At 46.4% G+C, this 21,661-nt stretch overlaps 2 protein-coding genes across 2 annotated transcripts in view; both read left to right on the forward strand.

Moving 5' to 3' along the window:
* Window positions 1–21,661, forward strand: part of LOC136629122 (zinc finger protein 135-like) — a 489,576-nt gene that overhangs the window by 22,640 nt on the left and 445,275 nt on the right. The window lies entirely within an intron of this gene.
* Window positions 3,821–18,803, forward strand: LOC136627159 (oocyte zinc finger protein XlCOF7.1-like). The gene is made up of 4 exons (XM_066602094.1): window positions 3,821–3,889; window positions 6,095–6,185; window positions 7,756–8,487; window positions 16,011–18,803. The coding sequence occupies exons 1-4, from the start codon at window positions 3,821–3,823 to the stop codon at window positions 17,111–17,113; spliced, it is 1,995 nt and encodes a 664-aa protein (XP_066458191.1). The 3' UTR covers window positions 17,114–18,803.

The raw sequence follows: 21,661 nt of genomic DNA on the forward strand, positions 1-21,661 counted from the left end.
CCTTCTTTTTGCAAGGCTTATATAACTTGGAATACTGATGTAAGAAGTGTGTTGACATCAGTGGAGAGGATGTGGGAGAAATGTAACGTTTCATCTGCCTATCTCGTTTCTTTCTGGGTAAAGCCAAAGACTTATCAGCAGCCCGTCATATATATAGATGTACATTGTCGAATGAATGTTTTATGGTGCTTGAAAAAGGCACTGGCCAGCGCATTGCAAACTTTATTCTAGGGACTTATAGCCAATAAATATGGTTAGCTGAATCATTGAGCTATTGGGACATTGATTTCCTTCTACCCAGATCCTTGGAGCGCAGCGTTTTTTACATTTTTTCTATATTGTGTAAAAGATCTGGGAAGCTTTACTTGCAAAAAAGAAGGCTGAGGGGAGACTTAATAGCTGTCTGCAAATATCTGAAGGCCTGTCACACTGCAGAGAGATTAGTCCTATTTTCAGCTGCACTAGGAAAGACCAGAAGCAATGGGATGAAACTGAAAGGGAGGAGACACAGATTAGATATTAGAAAAAACTTCCTGACAGTGAGGTTGATCAATAAGTGGAACAGGTTACCATGAGAGGTGGTGAGTTCTCCTTCAATGGAAGTATTCAAAGGTTGGAGAAACATCTGTCTGTGATGATTTAGTGAATCCTGTACTGAGCAGGGGGCTGGACCCGATGGCCCTGGAGGTCCCTTCCAACTCTACCATTCTATGATTCTATTGAGACTGAGCAAACATTTGCTGACAGAGTTCGTCCTGCCACTCTTGATTATATCCACTTCCAACCCTCCATGTGAGAATTTCCAATGGAAAAGTGAGGGACACATTGGTTCCCCCTGATCTTGGAACTAAATTGGATCATGGTCTGAAATTGTAAAGTTCCCAATTAGCCACACAAGATTTTACTTTCAGTCATCTGTGACTACCTCACTCAGTGCATTACTCAACAGGAGATGGACCTCAAAATTTACAATTACTGCATCGCAAGTCGGGGAGGGGTCCTAATGCGTGGCCCAATCATGATCAACTTGTTTACAGCATGTAAAGGGTTCACAGATGAAGGGCACTTCCTCTGTGACCTCATTGGTGTCCAGGTTTGCCATTACCTGTGATTACTATGATTAACAATAATGTATTATCAATACGATCATAGCATCGTACGTTCAAGTCCCCTACAGGGACAAAAAAACTTACACAAAAAGATTAAAATGGTAAAAGCACATTTAAAAGAAATTAGTAAAAAAAATGATTTGCTCACTTTCCCCTCTTTGTTAAAAGAAAAAAAATTAAAAACCTGTGTTTGGTATCATTGCATCTGTAATGACCTATACAATATATTGAACACACTTTTTATCCTGCATCGTAAAAGCTAAAAAGGAAGAAAACTTCAACAAGAATCACAATAAAAATGATCAAATGCCATATGTACCCCAAAATGATATCAATGACAACTATAGCTTAAAACTCAAAAACAAGCCCATACAGAGCTTCATCAATGGTGAAAAAAATGGTATGGGGCATTCATTGCAGTCATGTGAAAAAATATGTTTTCTAAAAATGTTTTTCATTGTGCAAAAGCATAAAAATCTACAAAAAACAACATATTTTAGTATTGTTGTAATCGTACCAACCCACAGAAAAAAATTATTATGTCTTTTCTTTTGGGCTGCTTTATTAAAACTGAAAAAAAAAACAATGGCAGAATTGATATTTTTTTCTCTCTACTCTGCCCAAAAAAGGTTATGCAACACATTATCTGTACCCAATAAATGATACCAATAAAAACAACAACCCGCCAAATAAAAATTTTTTATACGACCATGTCGACAGAAAAGTAAGCACGCTTAAGACCTTTTATAAGTGGAGATGAAAATGTCCATAATAGACCGTGTTACTAAGGGAATGTTCCAGCGGTGGAATTCATCATGGAATTTCTGCATGAATTTCCCTTCTAAAAACTGCATCCAAATTTTTAAAGGTGGAATTCACTTGGAAATTCTATTGCAAATTCCGCCTTTTGAACATACCCTAAAGGGTTAAGGAGGGTCTAGATTGCTGTGTATTTAGGTGGGATCTGGACTGGGTTTAGTATTTAGGGGGGTTTTATTCAAGAAGGCATTAAACTGGGGTATTTTTTTTACGAGAGGGTCTGACTTGGTATCTGTGTTTAGGGTGGATCTAGGCTTGGGTCTCTATTTAGGTTAGGGTCTGGCACAGGGTCTGTATTTGGGGGTCTTGGGATCTATAGTTTTCCATAGTTATTCCCACAAACTGAATGCCATAAGAAACCTTCTGAAGGGTGAGCTCACATGTATCAGCCACAGGGTGGCTGCAAGGGGAACAAAATACCATTCTGACATGGGTTTACCACAAATCGGCCATTTGTTCAAATAGACTGGCAAAGCTGTGTGGTTTAGTGAATGATATTGCTGTTTGTTCTGATGGCCTCTTGCCTTTCCCATGAGCCACCTCAGGTTTGTGATGTGGCCCTGGGTCCCTCTACCCTTGCAGAATCCAGCTTTTATATCAGGAATTTACTGGTCAATAATATTGTCTAAATGCTCCTAAATGATTTTGTAAAGCACCTTGCTAGCATGGGGAATCAGAGAGATAGTTCTATAGTATCTACAGTCCTTGACAGTTTGGTAGCTGCCGCATCGCCCACTTCACTTTCCAACAGGTCTGCTTCCAGATCCTCTTGGCTCCCATGTTCCTCTGCATGGTCACTGCTGCGCTGACTTATAGTCCTTCTGTATATTCTTTCCATCTCTTCTTCATGTCTTACTGGTCACGGATTTCATTCCCATCGCGGTCCTTTATGGCTGCTTGGTAGGCAGAGAATGGCTTCTTCACCTTTTTTACAATGGCAAATAATTCCCTTGTTTGACCCTTCTTATAGGCCAACTCAAGGCTAATCCATCGTGCGTTCAGGAAATTTTTGTTGTCTTTCCTGTCTTTTCTTTGAAAGCTCTACCTGTGCTTCAATGATTTGACTTAGTCTTTTGAGCATGATAAGCTTTGGAAACCACTGAGGGAGGTAGGAGTACCAGCGCACCTGATCACATTGATCAGGTCCCTCAAGAACAATTTAAAAATCCACAGTGAGAACCAACTAGTGGGATACAGAATGGTTCAAGATCAAAAAGGGCACAGGACAAGGAGGCATCCTCTTTTTCTTTTTTACCTCTATGAGGAAGTGATTCTGAGGCGGCTGGACATAAATGATCAGGGTATTGGGTTAAAAATAGATGGAAGAACCATCAGTAATCTAAGATACAGAGATGATGCGTTTTACCTGCAGATGCAAGGCATTTTTATGGCAAAAATGCCACCCTGGAGACAGCGAAGCAGCTGAAGATGCTGATCCTGAAACTAAAAGAAAGAAAGTGAGAAGAAACATCAGCAAGACAAAGATTATGACCACTGCCAACAAGGAAGTCCATATAAAGGTCAACAACAAGGAAATTGAAGCAGTTAATGGTTTCTTATTACTTGGGTCCCTCATTGATCCTAGTGGCAGCTTGGCAGATAAAATTAAGCATCAATTAGCACTGGGGTGTACAGCCATAGTGCGCATGGACCCAATATGGGAGTGCAAGGATGTCTCAATCACCATCAAATGAAGGTTAATCACAGCCATCATCTTCCTGATTGCAAAATATGGCTGGGAGACGCTGACAGAGGATAGTAGGCAGAAGAAAAATAGACACTTTTGAGCTGTGGTTTTGAAGAAAGCTTCTACGAATCCCATGGTCAGCTAGGGTCACCAGCATAGCTATCCTGGACGTATCAACCCAGAGGTGACCCTGAAAGGCCAGATCATGAGACTCACTGACTTTGGACACATGATGAGAGTGAATTCACTGGAAAAAGAGATGTTACTCGAAATGGTCAGTGGTAAAAGGAACCTGGGAAGTCAAAATATATGTTTTCTGGACACCATCAGGAAGGACACGGGAATGGAATCAGGCAATGGAAAGCAGCCATAGAAAATAGAGAAGCATGGAGTGGATTGGCCTACAGAGTAACCAAGAGTCGGAGATGACTGAATGGATAGAATTGGAATTGGAACTGCGGTTTGCCTGTTAATCTACCTGGTGATAAAGATTATGTTTGACAAATGCAATGTTTAAAGGATCTGACAGATTCACTTGAAACTACAGTTATGGTTTCATAAGAGCAGAAGCACAGAATCCAGCAATGTAAACCTTGTGCTACCTACACATGGTTGATCGCGATATTGGGCCTAGAGACTCTGCCTGATATTGTGCTTGCTAGCGTGCGTTTTACCTGCAGATGCAAGGCGGTTTCATGATAAAAACGCCTCCCATCACTTCTGGGAAGTAGCGATTGGCAAATGTTTCCCATTGTTTTCAGTGGGAAGCATTGCATCGCATGCCGTGGGATGTGGTTTCCTGTGTCATTGAAAACCATATGCAATGTGCTCTGAGGAAAGCAAAAAGATAGAACATGCAGGGATTTTTTTTCCTACCGCACGGCACAAGTCTCGTGATTTTCTTGACCGTGTGAAAGTGAGCATATGCTTACTCTCCTTGGCATACCTGCGGACAGCAGGGGAATACCAAGGAGAATAAGTATAGGACTTGCATCGCTGGATTCAGTGCTTCAGGTCCTATGAGTCCTTAAATTTAGTTTATGGGACTCAGGAGCGGACAAGGCAGTGCAGTTTTTGGAAGTGCTACAGCCACTACGTGTGCACAGGATATGCCATAAATGCCAACTTTGGGATCCTCGCCTGTTGTGAGAGTGAGGGTCTACCTTCTTGTGTGATGCATTCCCAATATAATACAAATACATTAGTAGCCTGCACTAAGGCACAGCCAACCCCCAACATATGTATTATAGCCAGCTGTAGGTACTCCACACACATACAATCCTGCCTTTACACTCAGGGCAGACCACTTAAACCATGCACGCAAAACAAAAATTCTGGGTGAAGGCTCGTGTCCCAGGATGGCGAGCAGATGACAATCAATGATATTAGAGGCTACCTCAAAGTGATAGTTTAGTCTAACTGCGCTCACAATGTATGGTCCCCTAGACCTGTTTATAATTTCTACCCCTGGTCCCGGGGAGTCAGTGATTGGAAAGGGTTTAAATACCTCCAAGCTCTTGTGTATGTGTCCCATTTAATTTGAACACTATTTATATGCAGGAATCCCCTACCAGACTCATTGGGCAGAACTGTCGCTTCTACATTTTCCTGGGGTGCGAGCATACGACAATTCCCTTGGACCTCTGAATGACCCAGGGTGATAACCTTACTTCATTCCATAAGGACATACGGAGGTTATCCATGTGAAGTTGTATCTAATTAGAAATGTTATCACTTGGCCTTCCCTAAGGACCCCAATCATATCAGAATTGAGAACCAGGGACATCAGGACTGCGATTGTAACAAGAGGACATCCTCTACGTCTAAAGGAAAGAAGGTTTTATCACCAACTCAGAAGGGGGTTCTTAACTGTAAGAACAGTGAGACCCTGGAACTCTTTGCCTGAGAATGTGACAAAATCGACCGAGGAGTTTAAGAGAGGACTAGCTGTCTTTTTAGAGTACTACAATACTACAAGATATAGACATTTAATAACCAGAAGGGTTGTGATCCGGGTATCTTCCAACTATCCATCTTAGAGGCAGGTAGGAACTTTTTCAAATATTGATCCAGTGATTGTTCTGACTGACACTATGGTGCTGAGAAGGAATTTTTTTTCCCCCCAAAAAACAGCAAATTGGCTACTGCCTCCATTAGGGTTTTTTTCTTTGCCGCCTTCCTCTGGATCAACATGCAGGAGTGGGTGGAAACGGGCTGAACTGGATGGACACTTGTCTTTTTTCAGCCTAGCATACTATTTTACTATGTTAGATGAGCTCCAAATCAAATGTCATGAACCCGGTGACCGAATCCCTTTAACGAGCAGTTGTAATCTGCACCCACTTTGACATGGCCATATAACTACTGCTTTTAGGTCATTTTTGGTCGTCATGATGATTAATGATCTTTTCTGGTCATGTAAAACCTTCCACATTACTTCTCCAACCGTCTGCTGACTTTTACAATATTTGTCTCACAGCTTTTGTTCCAGGATGAAGATTTAACCAATATTAATACTACAGAGAAAAATGTGAGGGGCGATCAGCGATGTAAAGAGGGGATTCCTACAAGTAACCGCCCAGGTGAGTAGTAACCACAACCAGCAGAGAAGAGTCACAGATTCTCCTCGGTCACCGGCTGCAGATAGTTATGTAGATTCCATGGCGACCTAGAGGAAAACTCAGAATGCCCCTCCCCCACTGGGATAAATATAATATTATATAATATTATATTTTCTCATCTATGGGGCCAGACTGCCACTAAAACTTCTTGCAGCCAAACCTTGTTTCACCGCACTCTCCCCATCAAGCTGCCCACTATAGTTTCACTAGGTAATAGTGCCACCCCTCCCCCCACCGTTGTGATCTCCCTTTATGTAATAGTGCCCCCTGATGTTACCTTAGTTAGTAATGCGACTTCCTCTGAGACTCCGAACATTGGTATAGCTAGAGTCCTATGGGCCCAAGAGCAAACTTTAAACACCAAAAGATTTAATTCCATATAATTCCTGTCCATCTCCAAGTGGCAGCATCATACTTTTATGTCCCCCAAACTAATCCCTCATCCTCCAAGGTCCTGCAAACAGTCCCTATCATCCTCCAAAATGCTCACATCATATTCCACTGTACCCCAAACAGCCCCCATGCTCATCAATGTACCTGAACAGACCCCATTATCCTCCACTTTTCGCCATCATTCTCAGTTGTGTTGTGTGCTCTCTCACCGGCTCACAATGTGACCTCACTTCTTTCCCCCCGACGCGGTCACTCAACTACAGTGAACACTGGAGCCGGGAGGAAGGTCACTCTTTCAGCCTGTGAGAGAGAGCGGGACACAGCAGTACCATGAGTAAGACTGTCAGAACTAGTAGCGGCAGGAGCTGCCATAGCTTTGAGATCGGGGCAAACTAGGTGGCCATAAACATGTGTGGGGCAACCCAGCTTGGTTGTCACCTGCCCCCCTGCCCCTGGCCTAGTCCTGGTCTGACATGACAGGATATAGAATTATTGTATGTACTAAGCTGTCTTATAGATGAGCAGCTCTATATTTGCCGTATACTGTGTGTTCCTGACATCCGGCTTCATGGGAGATTTTATATGAGTTTTTATGGAAAAACAGAAACTAACCTTAGTGCAGAAATGGCCGAACTCCATCTGTATGGAATATACTATTTCTGTAGCTTGGGCTCGGAGATCTGCCGGGGACCGGAACCCGGGGCTTGTGGAGGACTCTGCTCTCCAGTACTTTTCATGACCCTTTTTCAGACCCCTGGGACCCCCATGTTATTGATGAAAAACAGAATTTGCTTGTAAGTCCCGATTCACATCTGTAGTTTCTGGTGATGTTTTCTGCACTGACAATCTCTTGGTCTTTAAGTGAGCTGCAAATCAAGTGACTTCAATGAGTGAGCGATTCTCACTCACTCGCTCTGTCAGGATCCGTGTTTACATGGGCTGACAGTCATCCGTAATGGCTCTTTTCAGTGATTAATCTAGCAGCTGTCGCCCTGTGTAAAAGCACCCTTAGATGATGATTACATTTTGCTACATGTCTTGTTATTTGTATAGAAATGTTCTAAAATATCAGTATTATTTATAAGGTTTTGTAGTATTTAAAAATAATCAGCGTTATTCTTGGCAGATGACGGTACCGAGAGCTCAGAGGGACGTCTGATATCTGCAGATTGTAAAGCAGAAGATACATATGAAGAACTTGCTATTATCCCAGATATCCCCTCCGCCCTTCACAGCAAAGATCCATCATCTGATTCTCTTATAGAGGCCCCATCTTCTGATAAACGTCACGGAAGGGGAGAACATCAAGAAATCCACACAGGGAAGAAGACGTATTCATGTAAAGAATGTGCAGAACATTTCCGAGTTAAATCACATCTACTTACACATCAGAGAAGTCACACAGGAGAGAAGCCGTTTACTTGTTCAGCATGTTGGAAATGTTTTACACAGAGAGCAAACCTAGTTCAGCATCAGAAAATTCACACAGGAGAGAAGCTGTTTTCTTGTTCAGAATGTGGAAAATGTTTTGCACAGAAATCACATTTACTACAACATCAAAAAGTTCACACAGGAGTGAAGCCATTTGTATGTTCAGAATGTGGGAAATGTTTCACAGATAAATCACATCTTGTTAAACATCAGAGAAGTCACACAAGAGTAAAGCCATTTGTATGTTCAGAATGTGGGAAATGCTTTGCAGTGAAATCAGTCCTTGTTAGACATCAGAAAAGTCACACAGGAGAGAAACCATTTTCTTGTTCAGAATGTGGGAAATGTTTTGCAGGAAAATCAATCCTTGTTACACATCAGAGAATTCACACAGGAGAGAAGCTGTTTACTAGAGATGAGCGAACGCGTTCGTCCGAGCTTGATATTCGTGCGAATATTAGGGTGTTCGGGATGTTCGTTATTCGTGACGAACACCATGCGGTGTTCTGGTTACTTTCACTTCCTTCCCTGAGACGTTAGCGCGCTTTTCTGGCCAATTGAAAGACAGGGAAGGCATTACAACTTCCCCCTGCAACGTTTAAGCCCTATACCACCCCCCTGCTGTGAGTGGCTGGCGAGATCAGGTGTTCGCCTAATATAAAAGTCGGCCCCTCCCGCGGCTCGCCTCAGATGCGGTGTGAGTTAGATGAGGGACAGTGCTGTTTATACCGGAGCTGCTGTAGGGAAAGAATTGGTAGTTAGTGTAGGCTTCAAGACCCCCCAAAGGTCCTTATTAGGGCCACTGATAGCTGTGTGTTGGCTGCTGTTAGCAGTGGGATTTTTTTTTTTTTCTCAAAATCGCCTCTGCAGACCGTTGCACCTGGCATTAGGGACAGAAGTGCTGCATAGGCAGGGAGAGTGTTAGGAGTGAGTGTAGCCTTCAAGAACCTCAACGGTCCTTTCTAGGGCCATATTTATCCGTGTGCAGTACTGTCCAGGCTGCTGTTGGCTGTGCTGCATTTTTTTTGGGCTTCTCAAAATCGCCTCTGCAGAGCATTGCACCCTCCATTGATACTGCAGGGAAAGAATTGTATAGGCAGGGCCACAACACAGTTATTATTCATAGAATATACGCAGTGCTGCCTGTTGGTGGGAAAAAACTGAAAACAAATCTATTTGTCCAGCCTGTGTCCGTCCTTACGCCTGTGTAGACGTGTGAGCTGCGTGAAAAACATTGCTAAATCATACGCAGCCAGCTACGCTTTACTGCTGGGTTCGCCATTTGCTTTCCTTAATTGGGAAAAAAAAATACCTGCTCTCCAAGAGTTATAATAACTCTGCTACCCTCACGTTCTGTGACACATAAGCAGGGACACAGCGCAGTTATTAAACTTCGCAGGTTCATTGAATATACGCAGTGCTGCCTGTTGGTGGGAAAAAACTGAAAACAAATCTATTTGTCCAGCCTGTGTCCGTCCTTACGCCTGTGTAGACGTGTGAGCTGCGTGAAAAACATTGCTAAATCATACGCAGCCAGCTACGCTTTACTGCTGGGTTCGCCATTTGCTTTCCTTAATTGGGAAAAAAAAATACCTGCTCTCCAAGAGTTATAATAACTCTGCTACCCTCACGTTCTGTGACACATAAGCAGGGACACAGCGCAGTTATTAAACTTCGCAGGTTCATTGAATATACGCAGTGCTGCCTGTTGGTGGGAAAAAACTGAAAACAAATCTATTTGTCCAGCCTGTGTCCGTCCTTACGCCTGTGTAGACGTGTGAGCTGCGTGAAAAACATTGCTAAATCATACGCACCCAGCTACGCTTTACTGCTGGGTTCGCCATTTGCTTTCCTTAATTGGGAAAAAAAATACCTGCTCTCCAAGAGTTATAATAACTCTGCTACCCTCACGTTCTGTGACACATAAGCAGGGACACAGCGCAGTTATTAAACTTCGCAGGTTCATTGAATATACGCAGTGCTGCCTGTTGGTGGGAAAAAACTGAAAACAAATCTATTTGTCCAGCCTGTGTCCGTCCTTACGCCTGTGTAGACGTGTGAGCTGCGTGAAAAACATTGCTAAATCATACGCAGCCAGCTACGCTTTACTGCTGGGTTCGCCATTTGCTTTCCTTAATTGGGAAAAAAAAATACCTGCTCTCCAAGAGTTATAATAACTCTGCTACCCTCACGTTCTGTGACACATAAGCAGGGACACAGCGCAGTTATTAAACTTCGCAGGTTCATTGAATATACGCAGTGCTGCCTGTTGGTGGGAAAAAACTGAAAACAAATCTATTTGTCCAGCCTGTGTCCGTCCTTACGCCTGTGTAGACGTGTGAGCTGCGTGAAAAACATTGCTAAATCATACGCACCCAGCTACGCTTTACTGCTGGGTTCGCCATTTGCTTTCCTTAATTGGGAAAAAAAATACCTGCTCTCCAAGAGTTATAATAACTCTGCTACCCTCACGTTCTGTGACACATAAGCAGGGACACAGCACAGTTATTAAACTTAGATAATTCATTCACTAGAGGCAGTGGGGCCTTTCGTTTTCCAAAAAGGGCAAAAATTATATTTGGCCTGCAGTCTTGCGCCAATTTATTTCCTGCCTGGGAAATCTAATCACTGGTAATACAGCATGCTGAGGGGTAGGGGTAAGCCTAGAGGACGTGGACGTGGACGTGGCCGAGGACGCGGAGGGCCAAGTGAGGGTGTGGGCACAGGCCAAGCTCCTGATCCAGGTGTGTCGCAGCTGTCTGCTGCGCGATTAGGAGAGAGGCACGTTTCTGGCGTCCCCACATTCATCGCCCAATTAATGGGTCCACGCGGGAGACGGTTATTAGAAAATGAGCAGTGTGAGCAGGTCCTGTCCTGGATGGCAGAAAGTGCTTCGAGCAACCTATCGTCTACCCGCAGTTCTGCGCCGTCCACTGCTGCCAATCCGAATCCTCTGTCTGCTGCTCCTCCTTCCTCCCAGCCTCCTCAGTCCACTACAATGACACCTGCTCAGGAGCGGGAACACTCCCAGGAACTGTTCTCGGGCCCCTGCTTAGATTGGGCAGCAGCGGTTCCTCTCCCACCAGAGGAGTTTATCGTCACTGATGCCCAACCATTCGAAAGTTCCCGGGGTCCGGGGGAAGAGGCTGGGGACTTCCGCCAACTGTCTCAACAACTTTCTGTGGGTGAGGAGGACGATGACGATCAGACACAGTTGTCTTGCAGTGAGGTAGTAGTAAGGGCAGTAAGTCCCAGGGAGCAGCGCACAGAGGATTCGGAGGAAGAGCAGCAGGACGATGAGGTGACTGACCCCACCTGGTGTGCAACGCTTACTCAGGAGGACAGGTCTTCAGAGGGGGAGTCAAGGGCATCAGCAGGGCAGGTTGCAAGAGGCAGTGCGGTGGCCAGGGGTAGAGGCAGGGCCAGACCGAATAATCCACCAAGTGTTTCCCAAAGCGCCCCCTCGCGCCATGCCACCCTGCGTAGGCCGAGGTGCTCTAAGGTCTGGCAGTTTTTCACAGAGACGCCTGACGACCGACGAACAGTGGTGTGCAACCTTTGTCGCGCAAAGCTCAGCCGGGGAGCCAACACCAACAGCCTCACCACCACCACCATGCGCAGACATATGATGGCCAAGCACCCCGCAAGGTGGGACAAAGGCCGTTCACCGTCTCCGGTTTGCACCCCTGCCTCTCCCCCTGTGCCCCAACCTGCCACTGAGATGCAACCCCCCTCTCAGGACACAGGCACTACCGCCTCATGGCCTGCACCCACACCCTCATCTCCGCTGTCCTCGGCCCCATCCAGCAGTGTAGTTCAGCGCACCGTTCAGCCGTCGCTTGCGCAAGTGTTCGAGCGCAAGCGCAAGTACGCCGCCACGCACCCGCACGCTCAAACGTTAACCGTCCGCATCGCAAAATTCATCAGCCTTGAGATGCTGCCGTATAGGGTTGTGGAAACGGAGTCCTTCAAAAGTATCATGGAGGCGGCGGCCCCGCGCTACTCAGTTCCCAGTCGCCACTACTTTTCCCGATGTGCCGTCCCAGCCCTGCACGACCACGTCTCCCGCAACATTGTGCGCGCCCTCACCAACGCGGTTACTGCCACGGTCCACTTAACTACGGACACGTGGACAAGCACAGGCGGGCAGGGCCACTACATCTCCCTGACGGCACATTGGGTGAATTTAGTGGAGGCTGGGACAGAGTCAGAGCCTGGGACCGCTCACGTCCTACCCACCCCCAGAATTGCGGGCCCCAGCTCGGTGCTGGTATCTGCGGAGGTGTATGCTTCCTCCACTAAAGCACCCTCCTCCTCCTCCTCCTCCTCTGTCTCACAATCAAGATGTGTTAGCAGCAGCATGTCGCCAGCAGTCGGTGTCGCGCGGTGTGGCAGCACAGCGGTGGGCAAGCGTCAGCAGGCCGTGCTGAAACTACTCAGCTTAGGCGATAAGAGGCACACGGCCCACGAACTGCTGCAGGGTCTGACACAGCAGACCGACCGCTGGCTTGCGCCGCTGAGCCTCCAACCGGGCATGGTCGTGTGTGACAACGGCCGTAACCTGGTGGCGGCTCTGCAGCTCGGCAGCCTCACGCACGTGCCATGCCTGGCCCACGTCTTTAATTTGGTGGTTCAGCGGTTTCTGAAAAGCTACCCACGCTTGTCAGACCTGCTCGTAAAGGCGCGCCGGCTCTGCGCACATTTCCGCAAGTCCCACACGGACGCTGCCACCCTGCGCACCCTGCAACATCACTTTAAGCTGCCAGTGCACCGACTGCTGTGCGACGTGCCCACACGGTGGAACTCTACGCTCCACATGTTGGCCAGGCTCTATGAACAACGGAGAGCTATAGTCGAATACCAACTCCAACATGGGCGGCGCAGTGGGAGTCAGCCTCCTCAATTCCTTTCAGAAGAGTGGGCCTGGTTGGCAGACATCTGCCATGTCCTTGGTAATTTTGAGGAGTCTACCCAGGTGGTGAGCGGCGATGCTACAATCATTAGCGTCACCATTCCTCTGCTATGCATCTTGAGAAATTCCCTGCAAACCATAAAGGCAGCTGCTTTGCGCTCGGAAACGGGGGCGGGGGAAGACAGTATGCCGCTGGATAGTCAGGGCACCCTCCTGTCTATTTCTCAGCGCGTACAGGAGGAGGAGGAGGAGCATGAGGAGGATGAGGAGGAGGGGGAAGAGACAGCTTGGCCCGCTGCTGACGGTACACCGGCTGATTGCCTGTCATCCTTTCAGCGTGTATGGCCTGAGGAGGAGGAGGAGGAGGAGGAGGATCCTGAAAGTGATCTTCCTAGTGAAGACAGCCATGTGTTGCGTACAGGTACCCTGGCACACATGGCTGACTTCATGTTAGGATGCCTTTCTCGTGACCCTCGCGTTGCACGCATTCTGGCCACGACGGATTACTGGGTGTACACACTGCTCGATCCACGGTATAAGGAGAACCTGCCCACTCTGATTCCCGAAGAGGAAAGGGGTTCGAGAGTGTTGCTATACCACAGGACCCTTGCGGACAAGCTGATGGTAAAATTCCCAGCCGACAGCGCTAGTGGCAGAAGGCGCAGTTCCGAGGGCCATGTTGCAGGGGATGTGCGTAGATCGAGCAGCATGTACATCCCAGGCAGTGCAACAGTCTTTAAGGGCCTGGCCAGCTTTATGGCTCCCCACCAAGACTGTGTCACCGCTCCCCAGTCACGGCTGAGTCGGCGGGAGCACTGCAAAAGGATGGTGAGGGAGTACGTAGCGGATCGCACGACCATCCTTGGTGACGCCTCTGCCCCCTACAACTACTGGGTGTCGAAGCTGGACACGTGGCCTGAACTAGCCCTGTATGCCCTTGAGGTGCTTGCTTGTCCTGCGGCTAGCGTGTTGTCGGAGAGGGTGTTTAGTGCGGCTGGGGGAATCATCACAGATAAGCGTAGCCGCTTGTCAACCGACAGTGCCGACAGGCTAACACTCATCAAGATGAACAAAGGCTGGATTTCCCCAGACTTCTGTTCTCCACCAGCGGACAGCAGCGATACGTAAGCAATACGTAGGCTGCACCCGCGGATGGAAGCTACGTTCTCTCTCACCATCCAAAACGGGGACATTTCTGCTTCATCAATCTGTGTCTAATATTCCTCCTCCTCCTCCTCCTGCTCCACCTCCTGAAACCTCACGTAATCACGCTGAACGGGCAATTTTTCTTAGGGCCACAAGGCTCACTCAAATAATTTTTCAGAACAATTTTTATAAGTTTCAATGCGCTTAAAAGCATTGGAACTTTAACTTGAACCAATTTTTCGTTACACTGGGCTGCCTCCAGGCCTAGTTACCACTTAAGCCACATTAACCAAAGCGATTAATGGGTTTCACCTGCCCTCTTGGCTGGCCATGGCCAATTTTTGGGATGTACATTAGTACTGTTGATACAGCAATTTGTGTGGGCCCTCGCCTACAGTGTAATCAAATTAATTTTTAGCCCACCTGCATTACAGCTGACGTTACCTCAGCTGTGTTGGGCAATGCAATGGGATATTTTTGTGTACCGCCGGTGGGTTCCAGGCACCCACCCAGGCAGTGGGTCCACAGGGAGTTAAACCTACATGTGTCCACTTGTAAAGAATCCCAGTCTGACTGGGGCATGCAGTGTGGGCCGAAGCACACCTGTATTACGCACGACATTACTACCTCAGCTGTGTTGGGCAATGCAATGGGATATTTCTATGTACCGCCGGTGGCTTCCTGGCACCCACCCAGGCAGTGGGTCCACAGGGAGTTAAACCTACATGTGTCCACTTGTAAAGAATCCCAGTCTGACTGGGGCATGCAGTGTGGGCCGAAGCACACCTGTATTACGCACGACATTACTACCTCAGCTGTGTTGGGCAATGCAATGGGATATTTCTATGTACCGCCGGTGGCTTCCTGGCACCCACCCAGGCAGTGGGTCCACAGGGAGTTAAACCTACATGTGTCCACTTGTAAAGAATCCCAGTCTGACTGGGGCATGCAGTGTGGGCCGAAGCCCACCTGTATTACGCACGACATTACTACCTCAGCTGTGTTGGGCAATGCAATGGGATATTTTTGTGTACCGCCGGTGGGTTCCAGGGAGCCACCCATGCTGTGGGTCGACAGGGACTTCACAATAGGGAGTTGTACCTGCCTGTGTCTATGAATTAAAAAGCCCGGTCTGACTGGGGCATGCAGACACCTTGACAGAATGAATAGTGTGTGGCACATAGGTTCCCCATTGCTATGCCCACGTGTGCAGCTCCAGATGGCGGTGGCACAGGATTCTATTTCTCATTGCTTCTGTACAGCATTGTGGGCTATCGCTCCGCCACTTTTAAAGAGGGTCGCTGCCTAGCCGTGCCAACCTCTGCAGTGTATGCCTGCGGTCCCTCGTCATGGCAGACACAATTCTAAATAGACATGAGCGTGGTGTGGCATGAGGGCAGCTGAAGGCTGCGCAGGGACACTTTGGTGTGCGCTGTGGGGGGGAGGGGGTGCGGTTGGGCAGCATGTAACTCAGGAGAAGTGGCAGTGGAGTGTCATGCAGGCAGTGATTGTGCTTTGTTGGAGGTAGTGTGGTGCTTAGCAAAGGTATGCCATGCTAATGAGCGCTTTTCAGAAGTAAAAGTTGTTGGGAGGGGGGGGGGGCCCACTCTTGCCGCTATTGTGGCTTAATAGTGGGACCTGTGAACTTAGGATGCAGCCCAACATGTAGCCCCTCGCCTGCCCTATCCGTCACTGTGTCATTCCCATCACTTTCCTGAATTGCCCAGATTTTCACACATGAAAACCTTAGCGAGCATCGGCAAAATACAAAAATGTTCTGGTCGCCCATTGACTTCAATGGGGTTCGTTGTTCGAAACGAACCCTCGAGCATCACGGGAAGTTCGTTACGAATAACGAACACCCGAACATTTTGGTGTTCGCTCATCTCTACTGTTTACTTGTTCAGAATGTGGGAAATGTTTTGCACAGAAAGCATGGCTAGTTCAGCATCAGAGAATTCACACAGGAGAAAAGCAGTTTTCTTGTTCAGAATGTGGGAAATGTTTTGCAGGGAAATCAGCCCTTGTTACACATCAGAGAATTCACACCGGAGAAAAGCCATTTTCTTGTTCAGAATGTGGGAAATGTTTTGCAGGGAAATCAGCCCTTGTTACACATCAGAGAATTCACACAGGAGAGAAGCCATTTTCTTGTTCAGAATGTGGGAAATGTTTTGCAGTGCAATCAGACTTTGTAAAACATCAGAGAATTCACGCAGGAGAGAATCCGTTTTCTTGTTCAGAATGTGGGAAATGTTTTGCAGGCAAATCAGTCCTTGTTACACATCAGAGAATTCACACAGGAGAGAAGCCATTTTCTTGTTTAGAATGTGGGAAATGTTTTGCAGTAAAATCACTCCTTGTTACACATCAGAGAGTTCACACAGGGGAGAAGCCGTTTTTTTGTTTAGAATGTGGGAAATGTTTTGCACATAAAGCAAATCTAGCTCAACATCAAAGAATTCACGCCGGTAAAAAGCCATTTTCTTGTTTAGAATGTGGAAAATGTTTTACACATAGCTCATATCTTGTTAAACATCAGAGAAGTCACACAGGAAAAAAAACATTTTCTTGTTTAGAATGTGGGAAATGTTTTGCATGGAAATCAAACCTTTTTACACATCAGAGAACTCACACAGGAGAGAAGCCGTTTTCTTGTTCAGAATGTGGGAAATGTTTTGCAGTGAAATCAGCCCTTGCTGATCATCAGAGAATTCACACAGGAGAAAAACCGTTTTCTTGTTCAGAATGTGGGAAAAGTTTTGCAGTGAAATCAGTCCTTGTTGATCATCAGAGAAGTCACACAGGAGAGAAGCCGTTTTCTTGTTTAGAATGTGGGAAAAGTTTTGTAGCAAAATCAAGCCTTTTTACACATGAGAGAATTCACACAGGAGAGAAGCCGTTTTCTTGTTCAGATTGTGGGAAATGCTTTGTATATAAAGGGAATCTAGTTCAGCATCAAAGAATTCACACAGGAGGGAAGCTGTTTTTTTAAACCTGTTATTAAACCATATGAAAAAAGTGTAAAGTAAAATGACATGTTATACACAAGAAAAGGGAAGCACTTTACGGCAAGTGATGAGTAAGAAATATATGTAATTACTGATAATTATCTGTTATCCAGAAACAAAAATAATCCAGATAACCCACCTTTATATTGTCAAGGTAATTCTGTGTACAGTACCCATCAGGCCCATCCCAATGCCCCGTTGCTGGCGGTAAAGAAAAAACACCACACACGGAGAGTAACTGTGCACTTTATTGCAGGTTACATGCTGTTTCATAACCCTTGCTGTGTCACTATGAATGCGTGACTGTCTTATTGTCCTATTTGCTCAAATCCAACGCATATCCATATATGTAATGTCCGCAGTTCCGCCTGAGGCAGGGTTAATTATTTAGGCAATTAAGTTAATCATTATCCAGGTGAGACACTTCCAGTTTCCAGTCTTTTTGCAAGGAGTTATGTAGTCAGGCATCCTGTCCTTGTTAGCTTCAGAGTACATCTCTCTGTTCTTGCAAAACTCTGGTGTAATACCATGTTTCCCTGAAAATAGGGCACCCCCTGAAAGTAAGACATAGTAAGACATTTGCAGAAGTCCCAAATATAAGGCACCTCTCGATAGTAAGGCATAGTAAAATGTGCAGGCAAGTCAAGAGGCCTGTCCTCTGCTGCGATCCCCATTGTCTCCTACCTCCAGATGTATAGGTAGATCTGCAGACAGTCTGCTGTTCCTGTCCCTGCTGTGCTATACGAGTGTGCTGTTGTGAGCTCCCCTTGCTGGCTGGAAAAGTCCATACTGTACGTTCTGTTCCTGCTGCACACGTCTGCTATGATGAGCTCCCCCTGGTGGCCGGAAGCTGCAATACCATTCCTGCTTACAAGTGGTACAGGAACTTCTGTCTGCAGACAGGTACGTTACTTTACAGCCCTTTTTTTTTATGGCTCTGTGTGTGAGTCAGGCAACCTGTGTGTGATTCTTAAGGCTGGGCTCTCACAGAGCGTATTTCCAGCGGAAATCTTGCGGTTTGGCCACAGCGATAAACAGCGAGATTTCCGCCGGGAAAGTGCTGCTTCAAAACCCACGGCACTTAGCCGCTTGTTTTGAAGCGACCTGGCCGCACGCTTTTTCGTTTATGTGGCCGGTGAATCCGCACCACAACGCTGGCTTCTCCCAGCTTTGCCGTGACAGATTTGCTGTCCCATGTGGACGAGATTTCTGAGAAATTTCGTCCACAAAGCTGGAAATTAATGACTACATTGAAAATAGAATAGAGAGAAATGAGCGTGGAAACTTTGTGAAGCCTAAACTACAAGAGGTCGTTACTTGGGTGAAGAATTCATGGGAGAAAATCACTGACAGTTGCATTGCAATGTACTACGAGCAGGCTACCTTGACAAGAAGTGCTCGTTTAAAGACACTGCGGTTGATAGGCACAGGAGATTTGGCCCAAAGATTTTACAAGAAATGGAGTGTCAAGAAATTCAGCAGGAGATTCCGGGTTCAGATGATGTGCCAGAAAATGATGACATGACTGTCATTGAGTAATTTTTGCTTTGTTTTCACAGTTTGTCTAGCTATATTGGTTTGTGGTGACAACTACGGTACTGTGCAGTATATACGGTAATAAATGTTCATTTTTTTTGTTAAACAATAAATGTGAATTCTTCTTCATTGAAAAATAAGACACCCCCTGAAAATAAGACGTAGCGCATATTTGGGAGCAAAAATTAATATAAGACACGTCTTATTTTCGGGGGAAACAGGGTATCTACTCAATTATCATTAAGGTCCATATTAAGTTTTCTCTATTACAGTATTGCATAGTATTGGCACACGTATAAAAAGGAAGGACATATATATATATATACATATATATATATATATACTAGCTGATATACCTGGCTTCGTACGAGTTAATTTGGTACTAGTGTTTATCTGGTGTTCACACGGAAAATCTTATGAAGTCATGGTTACTTTAGAGATACCGGGAAAAAATATGTTCACCATTTTGCATAGTTCTCTGCGTTACCCAGGAAACACCATGTGGAGGTAACCATGCGACATTTCCTTTATATAAAATGACATTGGGAAGTGAGAGAATTTGATTCTATACGTAAAATTTGGACGCTAATTCTTTGGCACTTAGATTTGAATAATCGAGTTGGGACCCATTAACCTTTCCAATTTATTACATAATCAATGCTCGTGCCAAATTTCAAGTTTCTATGACATTGGGAAGTGAGAGAATTAGATTTTGTAAGTAAAATATGGACGCTAGTTCTTTTGCGCTTGAATTGAATAATCGAGATGGGACCCATCAACTTTTCCTATTTGTGACATAATCAATGCCCGTGCCAAATTTCACGTTTCTATGACACTGGGAAGTGAGAGAATTAGATTCCGTATGTAAAAGTTGGACGCTAATTCTTTTGCGCTTAGAATTGAATAATCAAGTTGGGACCATTAGCTTTTCATATTTATGGCACAATCAATGGCCGTGCCACATTTCAAGTTCCTATGACATCGGGAAGTGAGAGAATTAGATTTCGTACATAAAATGTGAACGCTAATTCTTTTGCCCTTAGAATTGCATAATCGAGTTGGGACTAGAGATGAGCGAACGTACTCGTTACGAGTACTTACGCACCCGAGTACCGCCATTTTCGAGTACTGCAGTACTCGGGCGTAAAGATTCGGGGGGCGCCGTGGCGGCACGGGGGGTAGCAGTGGGGAGTGGGGGGGAGAGGGAGAGAGAGAGGGCTCCCCCCTGTTCCCCGCTGCTCCCCCCGCACCGCCGCGCCTCTCCCCGACCCCCGGCGCCCCCCGAATCTTTTCACCCGAGTACTGAAGTACTCGAAAATGGCGGTACTCGGGTGCGTAAGTACTCGTTACGAGTACGTTCGCTCATCTCTAGTTGGGACCCATTAGCTTTTCCTATTTATGACATAATTAGAGATGAGCGAGCGTACTCGTCTGAGCTTGATGCTCGTTCGAGTATTAGGGTACTCGAGATGCTCGTTACTCGAGACGAGCACCACGCGGTGTTCGAGTTACTTCCATTTTCTTCCCAGAAAAGTTTGTGCCGTTTTCTGGCCAATAGAAACACAGGGAAGGCATTACAACTTCCTCCTGTAAAGTTCCAGCCCTATCCCACCCCTCTGCAGTGAGTGGCTGGGGAGATCATGTGACACCCGAGTATATAAACTGGGGCCGGCCGCGGCTCGCCACAGATGCATGCTGAGAGACATTAGGGAAAGTGCCGTCCTGCTGTAGCTGCTATAGGGAGAGTGTTAGGCTGTTATCTTCGTCTTCAAGAACCCCAAGGTCCTTCTTAGGGCCACATCTGACCGTGTGCAGTACTGTTGAGGCTGCTTTTAGCAGTTTTGCACATTTTTTTTTTTTTTTTATATCGGGCGTGCAGACCATAGCGTCCTCAGTCTGCAGTCATTTTACTGAGTATAGGGGCAGTACTGCTGAGGCAGGGACAGTGGTACAGGGAAAGAGATATACTGGCTATATAGGCAGTGGGCTTTTTCAAAAAAATTGGAAAAAAAAATCTTTGGGCTGCCTGTGACCGTGTTCAGTTTACTGCGTGTCTGCTGGGGGTAGTAGTCGCTCATTAATACCCAGCCTTGCGCATAATTTTTTCTGGCTGCACTGTGCTTTCAATAACCACAGTCATCCTCCAACAGGGAAATCCATATGCAGGCTATATAAGCAGTGGGCTTTTTCCCAAAAATTGGAAAAAAATACTATATTTGAGCTGCTGTGACCGTCTTCAGTTTACTGCATGTCTGCTGGGGGTAGTAGTCGCTCATTATTACCCAGCTAAGCCTGTGACCGTCTACAGTTTACTGCGTGTCTGCTGGGGGTAGTAGTCGCTCATTATTACCCAGCTAAGCGTTACAGCAGGCTTGCGCATAATTGTTTCCTGGCTCTGCTGTGTCCGTTACATGATCGCCGTCATCCCGCCAGAGTGAAAGAGTATACATATATACGCTGCATACGGTGTCTGTCTGGTTTTTCACCTCACCATTTTAAAAAATTGAAGCAAAATACTTAAAGGGGTTGTCTCACGAAATCAAGTGGGGTTAAGCACTTCTGTATGGCCATATTAATGCACTTTGTAATATACATCGTGCATTAAATATGAGCCATACAGAAGTTATTCACTTACCTGCTCCGTTGCTAGCGTCCTCGTCTCCATGGTTCCGTCTAAATTCGCTGGCAGCTTGCTTTTTTAGACGCGCTTGCGCAGTCCGGTCTTCTCCTTTCAGCACGAGCCGCTTCAGTGTGCTCCCCGCTACAGCTCTTCTGCGCATGTGCAGACGAGCTGTCACTGCTTGGGAGCGCGCTGGAGCGGCCATTCTGTGCCATTCTCTGTTAGAGGAAGGTGCAGAGCTGCTGAGCTGTCCCAAGAAGCCGCCCAGCTGTCCCGCCGTCCTGCCGCCCAGGTAAGTGATGGGCCGGGGGGGCTGCCGCTGCGCCGGGGGCGGGCTGCGCCGGGGGGGGCTGCCGCTGTGATGGGGGGGCTGTCG

Source organism: Eleutherodactylus coqui, chromosome 5 (assembly GCF_035609145.1).
Source record: "Eleutherodactylus coqui strain aEleCoq1 chromosome 5, aEleCoq1.hap1, whole genome shotgun sequence".
In the NCBI taxonomy this organism is placed as follows: Eukaryota; Metazoa; Chordata; class Amphibia; order Anura; family Eleutherodactylidae; genus Eleutherodactylus; species Eleutherodactylus coqui.